The 20,945-nt window shown below is 36.4% G+C and overlaps 2 protein-coding genes across 4 annotated transcripts; both read left to right on the forward strand.

The window, feature by feature from the left end:
- Positions 1 to 589: 589 nt before the first annotated feature.
- Positions 590 to 8,093, forward strand: LOC117568411 (protein charybde). Its single transcript, XM_034249052.2, has 4 exons — positions 590 to 1,938; positions 6,593 to 7,253; positions 7,329 to 7,439; positions 7,536 to 8,093. The coding sequence occupies exons 1-4, from the start codon at positions 1,863 to 1,865 to the stop codon at positions 7,612 to 7,614; spliced, it is 927 nt and encodes a 308-aa protein (XP_034104943.1). The 5' UTR covers positions 590 to 1,862; the 3' UTR covers positions 7,615 to 8,093.
- A 1,829-nt stretch (positions 8,094 to 9,922) lies between these two features.
- On the forward strand, positions 9,923 to 20,826 carry LOC117571318 (zinc finger protein castor homolog 1). Of its 3 annotated transcripts, none has more exons than XM_034253398.2 (6): positions 9,923 to 12,058; positions 13,935 to 14,178; positions 17,653 to 17,958; positions 18,585 to 18,648; positions 18,711 to 19,481; positions 20,298 to 20,826. In XM_034253398.2, exons 2-6 carry the CDS (start codon positions 14,020 to 14,022, stop codon positions 20,642 to 20,644), a joined length of 1,647 nt encoding a protein of 548 aa, XP_034109289.1. In that variant the 5' UTR covers positions 9,923 to 12,058; positions 13,935 to 14,019; the 3' UTR covers positions 20,645 to 20,826. The 3 variants fall into 3 exon arrangements, with proteins under 3 accessions (XP_034109289.1, XP_034109290.1, XP_051860809.1); XM_034253399.2 differs by lacking the exon at positions 9,923 to 12,058 and adding an exon at positions 12,086 to 12,395 and having other exon boundaries at positions 20,298 to 20,800; XM_052004849.1 differs by lacking the exons at positions 9,923 to 12,058; positions 13,935 to 14,178; positions 18,585 to 18,648 and having other exon boundaries at positions 17,878 to 17,958; positions 20,298 to 20,801.
- The last annotated feature ends 119 nt before the right edge of the window (positions 20,827 to 20,945 follow it).

Consider the following 20,945-nt stretch of genomic DNA (forward strand, 5'->3'; position numbering starts at 1 on the left):
TTTAACCTCAATACGCGCGGCCAAAGCTGTCAACTTAACACAAATCGTTGTTCTTTGATTCACTTCCCATTAGAAATCGCCTTTTCAAACACTGCCAAACCGATCTTGTTAGCAACTTTAACATACTCCAATTGGATTTATGTGCCAACTCAGCTGATTAGTGAAAATAAAGTAAATGAGCACTTTGCATTATCACTCGAGGACTGAGCTAAGCTGTGATGCTCTTGAGTGAGTCTGATGCACTTCGCAAAAGAGACATTCTTTGGCGCTCTTAAATTTAAGAGTATTTGAGTAAAAGAGCGTTGTTGAGTGCGCCGCAGCCCAACAGCTGATGTTGCGGCATGGAAACATATGTTTGCCACACAAAACGTGTGCAGCAAACCGAAAAAAAGCCACTCAAAACCCGCTAGGCGCAACTGAGAGAGAGACAGAGAGAGCGAGAGCGAGAGCGGCGAGCCTCTCTCTATATATCGCTGGCCAATTCACGGCCAAGGGGAAAAGTCACTCACTCGTTGGCAGAGCAGCGCGTCGCAGCAGCAGCGCTGCCGTGCCGGAAAATTGCTATAAAAGCGGACGCGCACACAGCCGGCCGGATAGTAGCTTTGGAAAACTGCTCCGCCACACAGAAGTTGCCGCCCAAGCTCCTCTCAACAAACAACACACACCGTCAGCCGTTTTTTAGCCGTTTGTTGTGTCGTCCATCTTCCTCCAACTTCGCTTACTTTTGTTTGTAGTTGTTTGTCGCACACAGCTGACAACAACACCGCAACATACTCGCTCACTCACCCACACACACACACATACGCACACAAACGCAGAGAGCGAAATAAAATCAAGAGAGCAAGAGCGATAGAGAGAGAGAACAGCTGTGTGAGCTATCGACTTGCCTTGCCCTGAGTTTGCCTTCAGTTGAGTTGAGTTGGGTTGAGTTGAGTCGAGTCGAGTGTTGAGAGTGTCGAGTGCAGTTTGATTCTTATTGAGCGGAGGGCCCAACGTCAATTGCGGCTGAGCTTGTGTCGTTCAGTCAAGCAGCGGCCGCCGCACGCAACACAGCAGCTCCACTCGAATACGCACGGAGACGGAACGACGCTAGCAGCAGCATTAGCCATTACACACATTCACACTCACTTACATACAGAAATACCAACACATCTTTGTAGTACTTTAATTAAATTCGCAACAACTACAACTACACAAAAACTTTCAAGTGCTGTGCGTAATTTTAAAGAGCAAAAGAAAAAAAAAAAAAGGAACACACACATAGAAAGAGAGAGAGCAAACACGAAGCGGGCGGCAGTTTCGGCTTTTTTTAGAATGTATTAAAACAAATTTAAATGTTTAACTAGAATAACAAATTTAGTTGTTGATACTTTTTGCAATTATTTGTTAAACGAGAGGAGAACACAACAACATTAAAAGGAGACACGGCGAGAGGAGGAGGACAAAGCTTCAGTCAGAAAATTGTGTGCCGTAAAAATCATCAAAAGTAATAAAACAAAAAATAAAAATAATACATAATAAAAACGTGAAATAATCAAATGCAAGCAGAGTAATAAATTAATAAATAAAATACACACTCACAACACACGTACACACAAAAATCAAATCAAATTCTTGTGATTAAAGTGCATTTCTAATACATATATACATAGTTATATACACAAACATACACACACACACAGAGCAACACATATGCAACTATCCATAAAACGCAACGAAAAATCAACATCAACCGTAAAGCAAAGCTAAGAAATAATCCCAATCAAAAAACCGCTGCACAAAAACAACCCACAACAATTTCCAATTGGAGAAAGACGAGTGAGATAATTCCAATTTGATTTACTGCGCTCTCCGTCCGCGCTATGAAGATGGAAGTGCTCTCAGTACAAAATCATATTCAGGGACAATTTGGTGTCATTGGTACAACAAAAGTAAAAGGTGAGTTAAAAAATATCATTTATTAAACGAAGTTTCATTTTTTTTTTAAATCTCCTATTATTCTGCTGTGCTTAAACATGATATTCAACAAATTTCACAGTGTGCTTAAAATTATTTGATATCTCAAATGTTGAGCCGTGGGGAAAAAATGTAAAATGTGCAAATTGTTTCAACTTTTCTATTTTAACAAAAATAAAATTGTTGAAAAACTTTTAATCAGTTGAAATTTACAAAGCAACTTTTTTATTTTTTTCTTTTATTTTAATTCTTTAAGAAAAATGTTTTCCTGTAAAAAAGTTTGAATCCAGTTTACAATTTGAATAAAAGTAAATTAAGCCATAAGTTGAAGATCAAAATATTCGTAAAAAATTAAAAATTATAATTCCTAAATATTTTTTTTTTTTTGTATTAAATCTGCAGTACAAATTTAAATTAACAATCTAAAAAAAATTTATACGTGCCATTAAATTTGTGAAAGGGTTCAGTAAATAAATTAAAATATTGCTATTCTCCAATTACACTTAAAAATTGATAATTTGAGATGAAACTAAAAAAAATATTATAACAATAAGAATTCAAAATTCAAAAACAATTTCTTATAGAATTCTTTCTTTTCGTAAATTTTGAGATGTTAAAAGCTAACGTTTCTAAATTTTTCCGCTCCTTTTTCATCAGTTCATCAATAAAATTGTTCATTTCATTTAAATTCCAAGAGTATTTTTAGGGAACATATAAAAAAATTACCTCTTTATCAGTCAAACGTGACGTAAAAGCTTTGATTTCTCTATTAAAATACCCATTCATTAAACATTATAGATGTGTTCTTTTATTGAAGCATATTTCGAAACATTTGCAGTACACATTTTTAATATTTAATGTTCTTCGAAGAATCTTCACCCCAAAAATTGTTTTTATTGCCGCTTTTTGATTCAATTAATTTTATGGCGTATGGTAACATTTTATTTGATGTTTTCAACAAATTTTTTTCGACACTAAAAATGTAGAAATTACCATAACGAAGCGTAAAATCTATATAGGTTTTGTAATTATACCCCGTAGTCGTTAGATAGAGGGAGGGTATAATCATTTTTTATGAAAATTGAAACGTTTTTATTTCAATGCATTTAATTTAATAGAAAAATTTAATAATAAAAAGAATAATGTGTGAACGTAAAATATTCTGAAGAAAATATAATTCGCTTATAATAAATTAGAGAAAAAAAGTTGTTTCTAAAATTATTTATTTCAATAAAAAAAAACATGTATAAATAGTAAAAAGCTTTTTAGCTGATTAATTGATTGAAAGATAATTTTTGCTATGTTTTTCTATAAAGATATAATGTGGAAATTAGATATCTGCAGATATACTACAGCGTTGTCAGTTGATTGATGGTGATTGAGGCATTTTATCAATCAGTAAAAGATTTGCAAGGAAAATATGAAAGGAACAGGATATGCCAAGCATATCTTAGGGTTGTACAGGATTCATTTCTCTTCTTTTGTTGCCATTTTTTTTTTTTTTTTTTGGTTTTGGTTTTTTTTTATGGGGGATTGAAGCCCACGAAATTTGGTTTATGCATTTTTGTGCCTCCCTTAGAAGCATATCCTGTTGTTGCTGCTGCTGTTGTTGTTGTTGTGTGTCTGACTGTCGGATTATGCAACATCCTGTTAATCCCTGTCACTTTAAACTTGGCCAAGGCGCACAGTCGTGCAAATTAGACACGGACACGTACACCAAGCTGGGGCATGAGTTAACCCCTCCTCGGGGGTTGGGGATGAAGAGGGGGAGGGAGGCGACATGTAAACCGACCGAAAATTCGAAATCACCTAAAGGCAAAAGGATGGCAGGGAGCAGCAGCTTTATGTTGACGACGACGACATGCAACAACATGTCGTTGTGTGTGCACAGGCACAGACACAGACACAGACACATGCACAGACATGCATATGCATGCAAAAACATGCTCGTATGCACACCTTGCTTGCTTTGCTTGCTTGCTGCCAACCGGCAGACCTCAAAAGCTCTTTCGCTCTCTCGCACTCGTTGTTGCAGTCGTCACTTGTCTCTTTCACTCTTCTATTCCAGTAATGTGTGTATTTGCAGTCAATTTAATTTCATGACTGACTGAGCGCATGCAATTTTATTTTCGAAGGACACACACATGTACATATGCATGTGTGCAGTGTGTGTGAGTGTGTGTCTAGTCATGCATATTCATGTGTGGTATTCAAACTTGGGAATCTAGAACCCGAATAATGTTGTTTAATAAATTACTTAATTTCCTTAGTTTGTGCAACGGTTATTTGCATATCAAATAAACTGTCAAAAACAAGCAAAAATAATCCTGTATTCAAATTGAAACATTTCAATTTATCGAGATTTAAATCCATTGCAGCTGCTTTCGATAAGCTTGCTTCACTTCTCTATTTCAAATTCCAATCGATACACATATGTATATTTATCGCTAGATATTTTAAATATGGTCACACTGATCGCCAATTTATGCAGTATTTGTAAAAAGCGCGTGTTGTTCGTATGCTAACACACGCACATATTCACATTATTACTTTTGCACGGAATATGGATATAACTTTGGGTGTGAGGGAGCCTTCGATGAGGATTCAGCGCCTACGAAACGAATTCAATCCAAGGTAAACATCAATCACATTCAATCAACCTTTCGGTCAGTTCTCCACAATTCAAACTCAAGGCCACACGCACACACACATTAGACGCATAATGCAAAAGTAGCCCTTTACTGCTCGCACTCCCCCACTGTACCGGCAAATACTGTTTGAAAGATGAATACGACGGTTCTGGGCATGGTTTTCTGCAATAACAACAAACTGTGCAAACAAAGCTTTGACATAAGCAGCAGCCATAGCGTCGTATGCAGTACATGCACTTGTATGTGTCAGTATGCGTGATGCTGTTGCTAGGCTGTTTTTGTTGTTATTGCCGAATGCATAAAACAGACAGTCGCAAATGTCGCGTGATGTGCCTGCTTGTTGGCAAAGATGGGTAAAAGAAAACGGCGGGGGAGACGTACGTTCTGTGTGGTTCTCTAACAGAATCAAAATTATATATGTGTGTGTGAGTGTAATTAAATGTGTGTGCGCTCGTTTGTCTGTTTCCTTTTCGCTTTCGCTTTTGACTTTACACAAACCCTTTTCATGCGGCACTTGACTAAATTCAATAGCCAGCACACATTCAAACTCATACACAACTATATACACAAGCGTACATTGCGAGAGAACGAGCGAGAGAGCCGCAAACATGTGTCGTTAATTTCTTAATTACGCGGGTGTGCACAGTACCCAAAGTGCGAGTGAGAGAGACAGCGTAAAATATCCATTCAGTCAGTGTAATGGAATGGGCAGGTCGTTTCTGCCTGTGTGTGTGCGTGTTCAAAGATGGGAAGCTATCTGTGTATGTGAATGGTGGGGGGGGAGGGAGGCTTGGGCTTCAAGAGTTTCAGCGCTAATTACATGACATCGTCGAGTCAAGCCAAGTAGTTAATTTGTGCATGGGACAACAGTAAGAAATTTAACGTTTTTTTTTTATTTACATACTACATACACCTTGAACAAACACACTCTTAACAGATGCATGTGCCTATATATGTATGTATCCATGCAAGCATACATATGTTTTATGTGTGTAAACACTGGGCAACGCATGACAGTGGTTGCAAATAGGTTGAATATTCTGTAAATGTTTTTGACATAAGCATGTGCAGCATGTGTGTTGCATATGCGTGTACTTGTTTGTAACACTGTGAATTGTACAGTTAAATTACAATTTCAAAGTAGTTCACAAAAAGAAAAAATATAATATTTGCATGCATTTTATGCGAACAATTGACCACTGTGCGGCTGCTGCGCTCGGCTCAGCCTCAGTTTCATTCCCCTCTACGACTCCCTCTACGTCTGGGCTTTTGTATTTGTATGCTTGAGTATTAAAATAACAGCAAAAGAAATAAAAACTGTGCAGCCAAAGGCAAACGACAAAGAAGACACATAAAGCAAGAGATGGACTGTTGTATGAGTAGAGGGAGGCGTGGGGCCGCAACGGCAAACTGCACAGCAAGGCAAATGAGTGCTGAAAGAAACTGCTGACTAACAAACGAGCGAAAGAGACGGCGCAATCGTCAGCTGGAAACGTTGAGGCCTCTGCCACATGAAGCGAAAAGAAGAGAAGGCAGGGGACGCAACACATTACCTAATGGCTGGTTGACTGCTTGCTGTGCGGGGGGGCTAGAGAAGATGGCCGGGGGTCTGCTTAAGCGAACGGCTGATTTTCCAGCTGTTGTTGCCAGGTGATTTCGTGCTGCCCTGCTGCCCCCTGGAAGTCATTGAGTCAGTTGTTGTTGTTGGCGAGCCTGCGCTTTGTGCTGAGTGTAAATTCGAGCTTGCGCAAGCTCGCTCGCTCTCTCTCTCGCTTGCTTGCTTGCACTCTCCGGCTGTCGAGAGAACACAAGTGGGAGAGTACGAGTTTTGCCGGTGGCAAAGCAGACATCAGCTGTTTTTTTTTTTTTATACTCTGCGGTTTTTGTGGCTTTATTTCATCTGCAGCCGGTCGTTGTTTTTTTGTTCCTCGTTTGTGTTTTGTTGGTGACTTGAAAACTCATGCAACTCTTTTGTATAATTGCAGACTGGACGAGTCCGCTGACTGCACCAGCACCGTTAACGGCTTCAGCAACGGGCGTCGCAGCTACTGCGCCGCCAACAGCAGCAGTAGCAGCAGCTGCTGCAGCCGAGGTGAACGTGGCTGACGTGGATATTGGTGACGTTGATGTTGTGGATGGACATCCAGCATCGGTGCTGCACATGCGTCAGCATCAACATTACGCGCTCAATCCGACGCGACCTCGCCTCTCTTCCTCGGCATCAACATCATCGACAACATCCTCAGGAGCAGCGGTATCGACGGCCAAGCCCCCAGCTTCGCCACTGGCCTTTGATGGGGTCAGCAGCGCTGCCGCCTATATGTCGAATGTATTGCAGGCAGCTCCGCCGGCGCCGCCACCCACGCTGCCCGCCTCCCCAATGCAGTCGACGGCGGCGTCACGCTTCGGCGCCATTGACAATCTGGACGATGTAAATCCAGGCGCTGTGCAGGAGCTTTCGCAGCGACTGCAGACAAAACTGCGCGATGCAAAGAGTCGCCATCTCGCTTGCACCGAGGTGACGCTGCCTAACGATCTCACCCAACGCATTGCAGCCGAAATAATACGCATGTCGGAGCGAGAGCCGTGCGGAGAGCGAGCTTGCACTATTTTCATTGAGTTCGAGAGCGAGCCAGACAACGCTAGGTGAGTGCGAAAGCTCAACGATCCCATTAAGAAAAGCTTTAGCTAACTCCCCTTCCTCCATCTCTCGCTTTACAGGCGCATTGCTTCGTTCAAGGTTGATCCGGACACTGTGTCCATATTCGAGCTTTATTTGACGCTGAAGCAGGACAAAAGCGGCTGGACCTCGCTACTGCCTCAGTTTCTCAAGTGAGTGTGACAGAGACGTCTATAGATGGGCACAATCATTGGCATTGTTAGCATTGATAACTAACTGTAATATTTGGTGTTGTCTTCCTATCACAGAAATCTTACACGCAGCAATACGATTATGATCAGTCCCGATTTCACCTTGACCAAGAATAAGCTTTACTCGTCCGAGTAGAAATACAGAACAGCTAACAAACGAACATATGAGGCATGCAGATGGAAGGCGTGGACGTGGGGGCGTGTGAGCGCTGCTTTAACTCATTACACAATCCCTCCGAATAAAATGATGATTAAGAAGAACACTCAACGAAGAAGCATAAAGATGAAGAGCAGCTGTAAACTTTTGGTGAGCTTTCACGTCGGCGTCTGCTACGTATTCATACAAAATAAAACAAAAACAAACCCATAAAGAGGCAAACTTTGGACCACAATTCAACTACTCCAGCAAAAAAAAAAAAACAAACAAATAACAAAACAAAAGCAACAACTACAACAACCAACAACAATTATGTATTTTGAGACCTAAAGAAAAAGGGGAAAAACAAAACAAAAACAACAAACAAATCAACTGCAGTTGCAGGCAACTCAAAACTCTTATTGGACTGACTTTTTGGCTTATAAAAAAAGAAACTTTTTGAAAAAAAAAAACAAAAACTAAACTAAAAACAAATATTGAAAATATTATAAACAAAATTTCACTCAGTGAACGGTTGCCGGTTATCCGTTATTTTTTTTTTAACAAAACACAAAAATGCAAAGAGCATAAGAAAAAGAAAAATATGAGAAAACCAGCGAAAAATGTAAGAGAAAAAAAAAACAAAAGAGTATTAATCGAAATAAGCTATGTATGAGTATGTATGTGTATATCGAAAGAAATACAAGATACACTTACGGAATACGGATATGGATAACGGATACGGATACAACAAATTCTATATAATGTGGTAGTTGATATATATATGCATACATGTAAGTGTATGTATGTTTTTCTTCGCGATCTTATTAGGCTATAAAAGCTCTTTATATATATACCTACATATATTGATAAATATATATATATATGAGGAATCAAACAATAAGCAAAGCAAGAGTAGAACCGAAAAGTTAAAGAAGAAGAGTTGCAAAGGAAAAAATTATATATATAAAACAAAAGAAATAAAAAACAAAGTTGATGTGATATTATATAATAATTATGAATATTAAAAGAAAACACACACACACACCACACCACACACTCAAACAACACACATACATAAATACTTAAAAATTGATTTCGTATTACCCACAAGTCTCAAACAAAAAAATGTAAGCAAGAAAAGGAGAGAATTACCTTATAACTAAGTTCTGTTCCCATATTTGATGATTTTCTATATCTATAATATTATCATAATCAATGTATTCTCTTTAGTTTTGCCACCTACCCAAATATTTCTTTCTTGTGCAGAGTTCCAAACTCTGTTTCTATATAGATATATACAATATATATATATGAAATATTTATAATAATTGATGTGTTTCTAGCTTAAGATTTTAATATTAAAAGAAAACAAAAAAAGAAAAAAACCACAAACAAAACAACAAACAACAACAGAGAATTCAATGTGTGTAGCTGTGTATTTAAATGTAGATTAAAAAACAACAACAAGAAATAAGGAAACCTAACAATTGGCATACATTAATCAATAACAATATGCATACATATAAATAATGTTTAATACAGTGGGGCAGCTAATTGTATTTTTGAGTAAAGAAAAAACAAAAGAAAAAGAATTGAAAGAATTGGGCAACTGTTTGGAAAAAATCTATAAAGTCATCTGTGTTAATAAATTTTAAAATAATTTATAGCGTAGATTAACTAACAACAAAAACAAATTTAAAATTAAAAAACAAATTATTAAAGAAAGAACAAGAAGAGGCAAAAAAAGAAGAAAAAAGAACCGTTGTACAATTTTGATAGCGCTGCAAAACATTTCAAGAATTCAATCGAAAGCTACAAGTATTTCACACACACATTTAAGCTAGACTTTAATTAATAATTTATACACACACAAATACAGACACAAACAAAACAATCCCCCCTACAAAAAGATCTCGAAAAATACAAAAAAAAATAATAATAAAGTAAAATAAAGCTTCGGCTAGCACGAAGTTGAAATACCCTTTGCAACTAAAATACATATTTAAAAATAAAAAAAACTAACAATTACCGCTGCCAAGGGTATTAAATAAACAATTGTAAACACTCATTATATCATTAATAGAAACAACAAATTCGATTCTTAAGTTGCGTTTTCATACAAACAAAACAAATCAAATAAAACACATGTAAATAGAGCAGCAAAAGAACAACAACTAAGCGTATTTAAAAAAAAAAAAAAATATGAAAAATGTGAACATAAAAACAAGTGAAAAAATAGAACCATAAATGTGATCTATTTAATAATAAACAAACAAAAAAGAAAAAAAAACAACAATACAAAATAGAAAAACAAAAAATATTAACATTTGAAAAATTTTGCGTTTTTCTTTTGTTTTTGTTTTTCGATTTTTTTCATTTCGTAAATCTTAAATATGTAACACTTTTTAATTTGTAGAACTTTAAATATAATTTGCCAAACAAACAATTCGTTTTTTCTTGTACGCCACGCCTAAAAATACCAACAATAAAAAAAAAAAACAAACAAACAAATTTATTAAACAATTTTCAATATCGTAGAAATTGCATCGCTTTAAATGTTGAACAAACTTGCCACTTATGTTGTTGTTACACTCGAAAAAATTACCAGCTTCTTTTTGATTTTAATTTTTAGTAGGAATTTACGAGAAATGTCCAGCGACAATGATGATGATGATGATGACGCGATTTTTTGTTGTTTTTTCAATGGATGGGTGTAAAATGAATCTTAGACACGTCCAGTGCTCCTCAAAGTATTTGTAAACAATAATGATAAATGATATATAAAGAAAGAAAAAAAGAAAATCTATCGATAAACTAGTTATTTATGATATATAATGTGCATGTGTATGTGTATGGTTAAATTGTAGAATTTTTACATAATCCTCGTACGAAGATAATACCTAGAGCGTATGTATGTATGGCTGAGTGTGCGATTGTGTATGTGCGTGTGTGTGTGTGTGTGAGTTGAACGGGAACCAATTAAAGCGAAACACTTTAAAAATTAATCAATCAATTAGAAGAACGCCTAAGCAAAATACAACAAAACAAACAAACAAACAAAGAAGAAATACTAGAAAATTCTATTAAAAGCAAAACCGAAACAATAATGATAATAATAATATTAATAATTGTATGTACTATCGAAAATATTTAAAGCCGAGCACAACTTTATCCCCTCAATCCTTCCTTTGCCCCACTCCTCCGCCTCTTACCCTCACCCTCACACACACACACACACTCTCGCATTCCACACTCACAACCATTTTTGATATTGCTAAAACAAAAAACAAGAAGAAAATATTATAACAATTATTTAAGCGATTATCCCACCATGTGATTTTTATGAAATCTATAATTTCAATTGCGTAGAACAAAGAGAATTGTTTTTGTTTTTTGGGAAACAGCAAAGAAATTAATGTTTTTGTTGTTATTAGCGATCAAACACTCGTATCTTAACACAAAATTGAACTCTTTAAGCAAAAACTAAAAAAACACAAAGAACAAACATTCTAAAATGTCGTAAAATTAATAAACAAATAAAAATCTCGTTCCAAGTTGCAGTTTTGCAGCCATTTTGTTTGTGCCCAGAAAAGTATGCTATGGCTGAGAAGTTGATGTGAAACTGGAACTTGGAACTGGGCTCAGATAGTAGATATGGGAATACTCTATGTTGTAAATCACGTAGCTACACTAAGTAAAAGTTTAACAATTTCCATAAACTATAAAACAAACAAAAAACACAACAACAACAAATACAAAGCAAAGGCAAACAAGAAATATGATATATATATATATACATAATTATACATATATGTGTGTATGTAAAAACAAACAACAAATTTAAACTTTAGTAGCGCTTAACAAATTCTAGCAATTTAACAAATTTTAATTAATCAAAATATGAAATATATATATTAAAAACAAATTCAAAACAAAAACGAAAAAAAAACAAAACAAAACAAATGCAACAAACTGCAATTTCATTTTTCTCTGTGTAAAAGTTGAGTAAACAAAACAAAAAAAAATAAATTTTTTAAATGTGAACTTGGCGTTTTTTCTTTGGATTGCTGGCAGAAGCTTGCAGCGGTGGGGTTTGTGTCTTGGCAAAAGCTTTCAGAGTGCGCACGAACCAACAAAAGCGCCACACAGCGTCAGCCAATGGCAACTCAGCTTGTATGCGCGTTCTCACTCTTTCGCTTAGCGATCCTAGCGTAGCTGGCTTTAAGCCAATGGGCAGTCAGCAAAGCTGCGCTCGGCTTAAAGTTCGGCTTGGCGTTGTCAACGGCAGCCCAAGCTGTGTATTCGTTCAACGGAGCTTGACGCGAACGGACGTGTTATTGCTGAGTGTTGTCGCTGTTTGGACTTTTGTCGTTCGCGTTCGCTTTTTTGTGCAGTGCGTTTTCTAACACTGCGCTTGCAGATAATGCTAGTTCTATGATTGGTACGTAAAATCAGGCTGCATAACGCGCTCTCTTTCTCCCACCCTGTGTGAGTGTATGTGATGTGCATATCAGATAAGGCAAACTGCTTGCCCTTCAAATTGTCATCGTTATCGGTATAGATATCTGCTCTTTTGTTACCAACTCCTTGCGGCATTTCGCAAAGGAATTTCCCCCTGTGCCAAGCCTAATGAGTATATGTGTGTGTGTGTGTGTGTGACAGTTAAAGTAATTCATATGAATAACAATAAATGACTAAAAATACTCGCATGCAGATCTTCGATCTCTTCAGCTCACAACAACTACGAGAAGTTGGCAACTCTGGGTGCGCCTCGGCAGGTAAATTAGCTAATCGTTGTCTGGCAATCGGTTTTTGTCTGCCCGAGGACGAAACTAAGCTAAGCGTATGTATGTTGGTCCAATTAGTCAACCCGATTATAATTGACAATGCCGCCCACTCGATAAACTTCTTGGGTGCTTCCTCTCACACACGCAATAACAATGAAGAGTTGGGGAATTCAAGAAGAAAAGGAAAGATATGTCAGATTAATAATCTAGATCAGTTTTCTTAGCTCACGGTGCTGTACAATTTAGTAAAACAATTAAAAAAAAACTAAAGTTTTAATATGAAATATAAATATATTAATACTTATATTACATTTCATACATTTATGAATGGAGAATGTTTTAAAGCTACTCAACCGACTTTTGTAAAATCTCTACAAAATATGTTTTTTTTTATGCAATTCATTAAAATCTGTCTACACTTAACATTTATTGGTATTGAGCATCTTCTGCTTCTTAATTCAATTCAATTTAAAAATATAACATGGATTTTTTTCCTACAATTCTGTTGCTTCATTCTTTCCTTAAAGTTCCCCCAGTTATTTCATAGTTAAGAATTCTATTCATAACATTTATGCAATCTTCAGTTTTATTTGAATCATATGCAAAACAATTCTCAAGAATTCTCCGCCAGCAGAAAAGAAACGAAATGCACTTTTGGTGGCCACTCATTCAATTGGTAGATGCAGTGCAACGATATCTGTTCTTCGTCTTTTACCTTTTATTCTGATTCTTCTCACTCATATTCTTTTTTCCTTCTTTTAACTGTGAGTTTAGAATTGAGTGCATTTAAGCTGGCATTCAGTTTTCCTCAACTTGAGCTGCATTCTTTATTATTCTTCGATTCACTTGAAATGTTTTATCTATCGTATCGTTGTACTAACTATGTGAACTCTGTTCTCTCTAACGCAAATTTAACGAAATTTTTAAAAAATTCATTTTATTATCATTGTTAAATTGTACATCAAACTTTGATACACTGCATGGAATATATAAGGAGTATTTCAGCAAAGTTTATATGCAGTTGATGATATTCTAGAGAACTTCAAGAACTGTTAATATATATTTAAATAGGTTGATCACTGAGATCTAATAATTAGTTTCCTGAGTTACAATTGTATATCTCATAAACTGCGGTATAACTTTGTAAATTTGTGTAGTCAGTTATTATTAGGTTGTTGAAATTTTGATTGAACATATGTCGGAATCAATTGGACAGAATATCGGGTTTATGCAATTTGCCTGGCGCCGTAATCGAATCAATCGCTTACCCAGAAATGCGACTGTTAACCTTTTTTGGTTTTCAAAGTTTCTTCTTTTTTTTTTGTGCTGACTGGCGCCTGTGAGGCGCTAAACATTTCCCTCGGGAGCTCTTGGTGAATCATTTGTATTGGGGTTTTTGGTAAAGAAAAAACAAAGAAAAACAAAAGTAACTGTCAATTTTCCATTTCAATTGACAATTGCATTCCCAAGGTATCAATTTGCAATTAAAATTCGGCATTTTTCCTATTCTGCTTTTTACCTCCAATTTAGCTGAAACTCTGACAGCACGTGCCCTGTAACTGAAGACAGTCTACAGGGAATCGAAGAGAGAGAGAGAGAGAGTTTTGTCGAGGAAATGGATCAGAGTCAAGAGGCAGCGGATGTGGATGTCAGTCCCAGCAGCGAGGCGGGAGAATCTTCCGCTCAGCCCACACAGATCACATCCATCGATGGATTCTTCAATCGCAAGCGTGGAAGACCGCCTAAGAATCGCTTCGTAGAAGTCTACAAAAGTGTAAGTAAGAATGAAGACTTTAAATAATTTCCTGAAACGATATTTACTGAAAATATAATTTTATTAAAAAAAAGTACCTTAAAAGAATGTTTTATATTTGTTTCCATATTTTCAAAAAGTTTTCCTCCTTTAAATTTTAACAGTAACTCTCATTCTATGATCATGGCAAGCTCTGTATTATTTTCGAAAAAATTATAGATTCAATTCAAGATTTAAATAAAATGTACAGTTGTAGAACCTTTTTCTTTTAAAACATATTAGTTATTTTTTATTCAGAATATCTTAAAATTAACCAAAGACTTAAAATATAGCATGTTATATGATAAATATTATCTGCTTCTTAATAAGACGACCATTTTATTAGGGATCAATGTAGTCTTTATATTTTAAATTTCCTTAGATTGGGAATAATTCTCAACAAATTCATCCCTTATTTAAAAGTCAGGGTCTCTACAAGTCGAGTATTCTTATCAGATTACGTTAACAGTGTCGATACGTCAGTTAATGAATGAGTTAAAAATATCTTTTCCCAGCAGTTTGTAGGTCTACAGTTCAGTTCCCCTCGCTTCCCACTGCACAAGAGTTTTAAGCTACGCCCGACTTTAGTTTATTTCCAAAAACAGAGGAACAGAAAAAGAGAGAGAGCGAGAGAGAGAGGAGACAACACAGAATACCGCAAATGGCAATGGACAAAATATTTATTCAAATTATTCGATTCACACACGCATACGCACACACACACACAGACACACATTCAATTGTGTGTACTTGGCCAACACCTGTCGCTCCCCCCTCAGCAGCCAACGAATTCAGTTGACGCGTGGGCTGGGTAATCATAAACATGCACACACACAAACACATACACTGACAGTTACACATATGCACGCACACTGACGATAAACTGCGCTCAAAAATGTAGAAATTATGAAAATGACAGTTAAAAGCACAAAACGCACAATGATAGAGAGAGAGAAGGGTGGGAATGAGGTTGTGGGTGAGGTGAGTTAGCCTAAGAGAGTGTATGTGCATGAGAAGGGGGGCGGGGGCCGAAGTTATCGCCATCGCCATTCGATGGCGCGCAAGTGAAATAAAATGCGGAAACACTCGTTGTCAATATTAATATGACGAATATGGCAAAAACCAAATCCGAAAACTCAATTCAACACACGCCACATAAAATGCCACATTAGGCCCCATCGACGCGTCAGTACCGCCATCGCACCTCCCTCTCCCCCAGCATACTCTCTGGCACACACAATTCAAACACTCGCTCAGAAAGTCCCTCAGCACGCAAATAGGCGCAAAATTCCTAATTGCAAAGAGAGCGTTTGCATTTGCAAGTGCGTGTGAGTGTTAGAGTGTGTGTGTGTGACTTAGTATGCAATGGCCTTACTAAGCCACAGGGCGCGTCGTGCTTTTGACTAATCAAAGAGCATAAGTGTGAGAGAGCGAAAGAAATAGCTTGCGAGAGTATGCAAGTAAAGGGAATAGCAAAGAATGCAAAAACAAGTGAAAATATTGAACATAATGAAGATCGAATATTTAGAGAGAGAGAGAGAGAGAAATATCTTGCGAGAGTGTGCATGTGAAGGGAATAGCAAAGAATGCAAAAACAAGTGAAAATATTGAACATAATGAAGATCGAATATTTATTTTTTGATTTACAAGCTAAGGGATAAAAAATCATATAAAATAAACTGAATGACTGACTTATATTGCAAATAAAACAATAGAACATTTTAAAGTTACTATAAGGCATCTGCTTATAAGAATTTGGGTCACGATGTGAAAGTCAAAGCTTCAGAAGATACAGCTTTAAATATTTTAAGTAATTGAGTCTTTAACTCTATAAAATCGAATATATTAAATATTTCATATATTGTGTTATATTGAAAATAAAACAATAGAACATTTTAAAGTTGTTATAAGGCATTGTCATAGAAAACAATTAAATAATTAAAAAATTGGGTCAAAAAGTGAACGTCAAAATTCTAGAAGTTCCAGCGTGAAAGATTTTAATTGTACCTCATTTTCTCTGATCTGGATGTACTCGTATTCTACATAATCTTAGGGTAATAAAGAATTGGACGGATAGAAAAAGTATGCTAAAGTGAATTTCCTCAACGAACTATGCCGAACTTATGAAAGGAGTAAGTCATTTATGTTCAGAGGGCAGGAATATAATTTGTAATAAACAATTTTGCCTTAGTGCAACTTTTAATTCACTTATCATACTCGTTAGACTCTCATATCGTTGGTATAATCAATGATCTTGCTTTAAGTTGAAAGATAATAGAACAACATTTCATAATAAAATAACATTTCATAATACAAATTCTGCAAAATCTTGAAAAAAAAAACAAAATAATGTAAAATGTAGAACATCGTCCACCTTCATAGCTAAAATATAGTGGCTGATTTTCGTGGCGACCCTCTGTGACCGCCCTCGATCATCGAATCGAATATGACGATTAAAAGGAACGACACAACTACAATAACTTCTATATATTGTCTTTAATCATATAAGGTGTGTGTACTTATATGAATAACTGTGTGTGCGTGTGTGCAACTTATCAGGTAAATCCAAACACGTTTCATTGTCTTTTCAATCTTTTGGAGTAATTATTTTTATAGACTCAACCCATGTCAACACTTCGACTTATTTATACCCTCCATAGGCCTAATTTTAGATGGTTTGAATACTATACAAAAAAATTATTGAAATCCAATTTGCTTATACATTTTTATGGAATTCTTCATTTAAATGCAATTCCGATTTGCGTTGTTTCACAGTTTTTAAAGTGTTTGTGGTGCCCGCATTTGGTTAGGGTATCCATAAGTTGGCATTCCAAATGCCGTTTCCGAAGTATTTTTGTGGTTTCTCTTTTTTGTTGTATTTGGTTTTTATTTAGCTTATTCTCCTTTTTGTTTTTGCTTTTTTTTTTTATTATTATTATGATTATTGATTTTGATGCGTGAACAAAATTTAAATAGTGACATTTTGGACCAACAATAAACATTAACAGTAATTTCGGAAATAATAAACTGGTTACGACTGTTTGTCATATTATTCCGAAAACTATGACAAGCAACAACAATGATGACGACAATAACAACAACAACAATGTCAAGTACAATAATGCTAAAGAAATTCATTGAAACGGCGCTCACAACTTTCAAGGGGGGAGCAACAGGGGCAAATTGGTTCCATATAATCCCACCGAAAGGCCAAGCATGAGAGGAAATACCATGTACAGTAGCACTCCCTTACATGTGTAGCTAATTAAATTAAATATATTTACGTAAATTATCACATATTGTCAAAAATTTCCAGTAAGCATTTAGCTCTTTTCTTAGATAACTTTCTCATTTTTCATAATTCATTCTGCAAGTTTCAGAACCTTCAACAACAATATTCAAATCGGCATCAAAAGTGTTAATAGCTCACACATTATTTACAATTTGATCTTGCAGGCTCAACACTCACCCCAAGCCATATTTACCAGCTTTAAGCTGGAGAAAAATGATCAGACTAATGTTTCCGGTTTGTCAATGTCCACGGAAAATGCCGAGCATCCTCTCACTACACTCAGATTGGGAGCAGTCGCCACTCAAACGGTCACACAAACCCACCCACTGATCGCAACAGATCTCACACCTAGTCGGACCAGGAAAAGAGGTCGTGTTTGGACCGTGGAATCACAAAGAGACTTACCAAACAATGAGAAGTCGAAACACTCCACAAAAATGGAATCAAATGAGAGACGATCACCCGCTCAAGTAAGTATAGTAAAATTAAATATTGATGTTACCACTGATAAAATTAGATACCTAATACATATGTAAAGACAAGAATATCTTTAGATAAAAGATGGTTTACTTAAGATCTGAACTAAAGCTTTTTAAGTTTAGAGCAAGCAAGTGTTTAATAAGCTCTAAGAGGAGAAAAAGGAATTCAGGAATTGATCATTTAAATAATCGATTGTTATAAAAAAAATGTAGCCTTTTTTTAACCTCTTTGACCATTTTATATCAGACTCAAGTGTTTAGAAGTTTTACAAAATTATTGTTGAATTAAACTGATCCTTCCTAATTTTGTATTTCTTCTCTCCCTATCCTTCTCAAAAAAATATATACAAGACAAGATCTTTTATTTGAGATCTGAACTAATACTTTTAACTTTAGAGTAAACAAGTGCTTAATAAGCTCTAAGAAAAATTAGAAGTTTAGGAATCAGGAATACCCGAATTCCTGGTCATTTAAATAATCGATTGTTCAAAAATTTATATATTAACATTTTTTTTTACCATTTTATATCAGATTAAACTGTATAATAGTTATACAAAATTATTATATAAATAAACAGATCCTAATTTTGTATGTCTTCTCTCCTCATCCTTTTTAAGTCTATGTTCACTACACCTGATCTAGAGAGTCCTTTAAGTAGCAAATGCTTGGAGAAAATTTCAGGTAAGTAAAGCTTCGTCTATTAATTGTTAATCCTAATAACAATTGCATCTTTTCACCCAAAGTTGTGCGTGCAGCGGGCACTTTCTATCCGGAGAACGCCAGCACAATGGAAACCCTAGAGAGCACAAGGAGTCGCTATAGTCCACCAACAAATCGGGATAATAGCAACCTGGAGCAACCAGAAGATTTGAGTATGCGTGGCAGCCAAGCCAAGGAATCAAGTTCAGTACGTGGTGAGCAGGAGACGCAAGGATTGAAGCTGCTGCTCGATCTGTATCAACGTCAATGGCTGCTGCCCAGTTTCTTGGCGGCCGCAAGTCAACCGGCGCCTCTGGACATGCGGTTGCTGCTGGAGAATGCGGTGCAGCAGAAGATGATGTTGCTCAATGCGGCTGCAGCAGGCGCTGTGGCAGCTGCCGCCGCAGCGGCAACAGCTTCTACCCCAGTCGAGGAGTCACTATCAGGTATTGAAGCTATTACTGCGACTCCCATGGCAAGTGCAACGCAAATGACTGGACGTAACAAGCGAGCGAGGGAACAGGATATTCCAACGGGATATCTGAAGTTTCGCTTCAACGAAGATTGCAACTTTGAGCGTTGTGGCTATCGCAATCATCAGTCGCACTTCCATTGCAATCGACGCGACTGCCACTACAGCTTCTGTGACAAGACGCGATTCGTGCAACACACGGCGCGTCACGAGCGCATGGACACCTTGATGGGCGATGACTTTCAACAGTTTCGCGCCAACATGCGCTGTGGTGTCAGCGATTGTTGTTACGCCTCCCACACGACGACTACGTCCTCAATGACGCCTCTCAACTCCCGCCCAGGTAAGTGGATATTCTATAAAATGCTCAGATCTACATTAAGTATACGCAAATGATAACTTAATGCTTAGGAAATGTGAGTAACACGCAGCAGAAGATATCTCAGACAACATAAACTTAAAAGAGCATATGGTTCATAGGTAAACTTTAATTGAATGAAAATTTCAATCAAATTTAAACTCAGCCAATATTTATTTATTGTTTAATACATAAAATCTATATGGAACTGCTGGGATGAGTAATAAATAATGAAACATTTAAATGGTTGTGAGATATTGAACAAAAGTTAATAATTGGTTTTTGATAGATAGTTTCATGCTGAACTTTGCCTTAGAATTCTTTGAAGATTCCAATTCTGACAACTTTTTGTAATATAGTTTGGCTTTACATAATTCGAACTCAACTTTATCCCTGCATGAAATGAGATGAAATCATGTAATCATCAAATGATATATACATATATGTTTTTAATCGCAACCAACGTTAAATGGATCATCGAAATAAAGCTCAATTGCTAATAAAACTAGAATATTAATTTTCTTTTGCAACGATAAAATATATAAAAGATTTTTAAAATTTTCATTACTATGACTACTGACATTAAGTAAGCAATTTAAATATTACAACGATTCATCAAAGGGAAGCTGTATTAAAGTTAAACTTCTGTTCTGTTGTCAACATGTTTAGATCTTCTGAAGAGAGTATTGGTAATTTAAAAAATACGTAATAATTTGTGCATATATGGGTATCTTACAGTCGAGTACTTTTACTTTCTTACTTGTTTTCTTTCCGCCTAATTCCGCTTGATTTCCATTGCAGATGACATGCTGGCTGCTCCAAAGAAATCATCGCATTTCCACTGCCGCAAATGCGATTACGTCTGTACCGATTCCAATAAGGTGGTCGCCCATCGTCGACTGCACATGCGTCTGGAGTATGTGCGCTCGGCGGGCTTTCGTAAGATCGCCAGCAACGAGTCCTGCGCCACGCCATCCTGCTCCTATGCGCTGCGCCACACACATTATCATTGCACCACCTGTGACTGCAGCGTGTTGTCCCGTGCTCAGCTCGCCTCGCATAGGCACAGGATCAGTCCAAGCACCAAACAGATTGCGGAGAGTTTGCCTGCTATCAATGTGGAACACGATTTGCGGGAATATCCTTAATTTTAGTTCGTTAATGTAATAAAAAGCCATATCAACACATAACCGATATTCGTTTATAACTGCGGGTTTATGGACAGGGTTGCAAATTGCAATCGGTGCATTGTTTAAGGAAATTGCGGCAGCAGGTCACACTTACTAATCGACAAGTGTTGAAATCGATTTTTGCAATATTTCGATAAATCGCCTTAAAGCTTTTAAATTGTAAGGTAAATGTTAAATATATCGTTTAAACCACAAATTCTAGCTAAAATAAGTAAATAATAATTAGCTGAATTGTTTTAATATTTATATTCAATAATTA

Source organism: Drosophila albomicans, chromosome 3 (genome assembly GCF_009650485.2).
Source record: "Drosophila albomicans strain 15112-1751.03 chromosome 3, ASM965048v2, whole genome shotgun sequence".
Taxonomy (NCBI): Eukaryota; Metazoa; Arthropoda; class Insecta; order Diptera; family Drosophilidae; genus Drosophila; species Drosophila albomicans.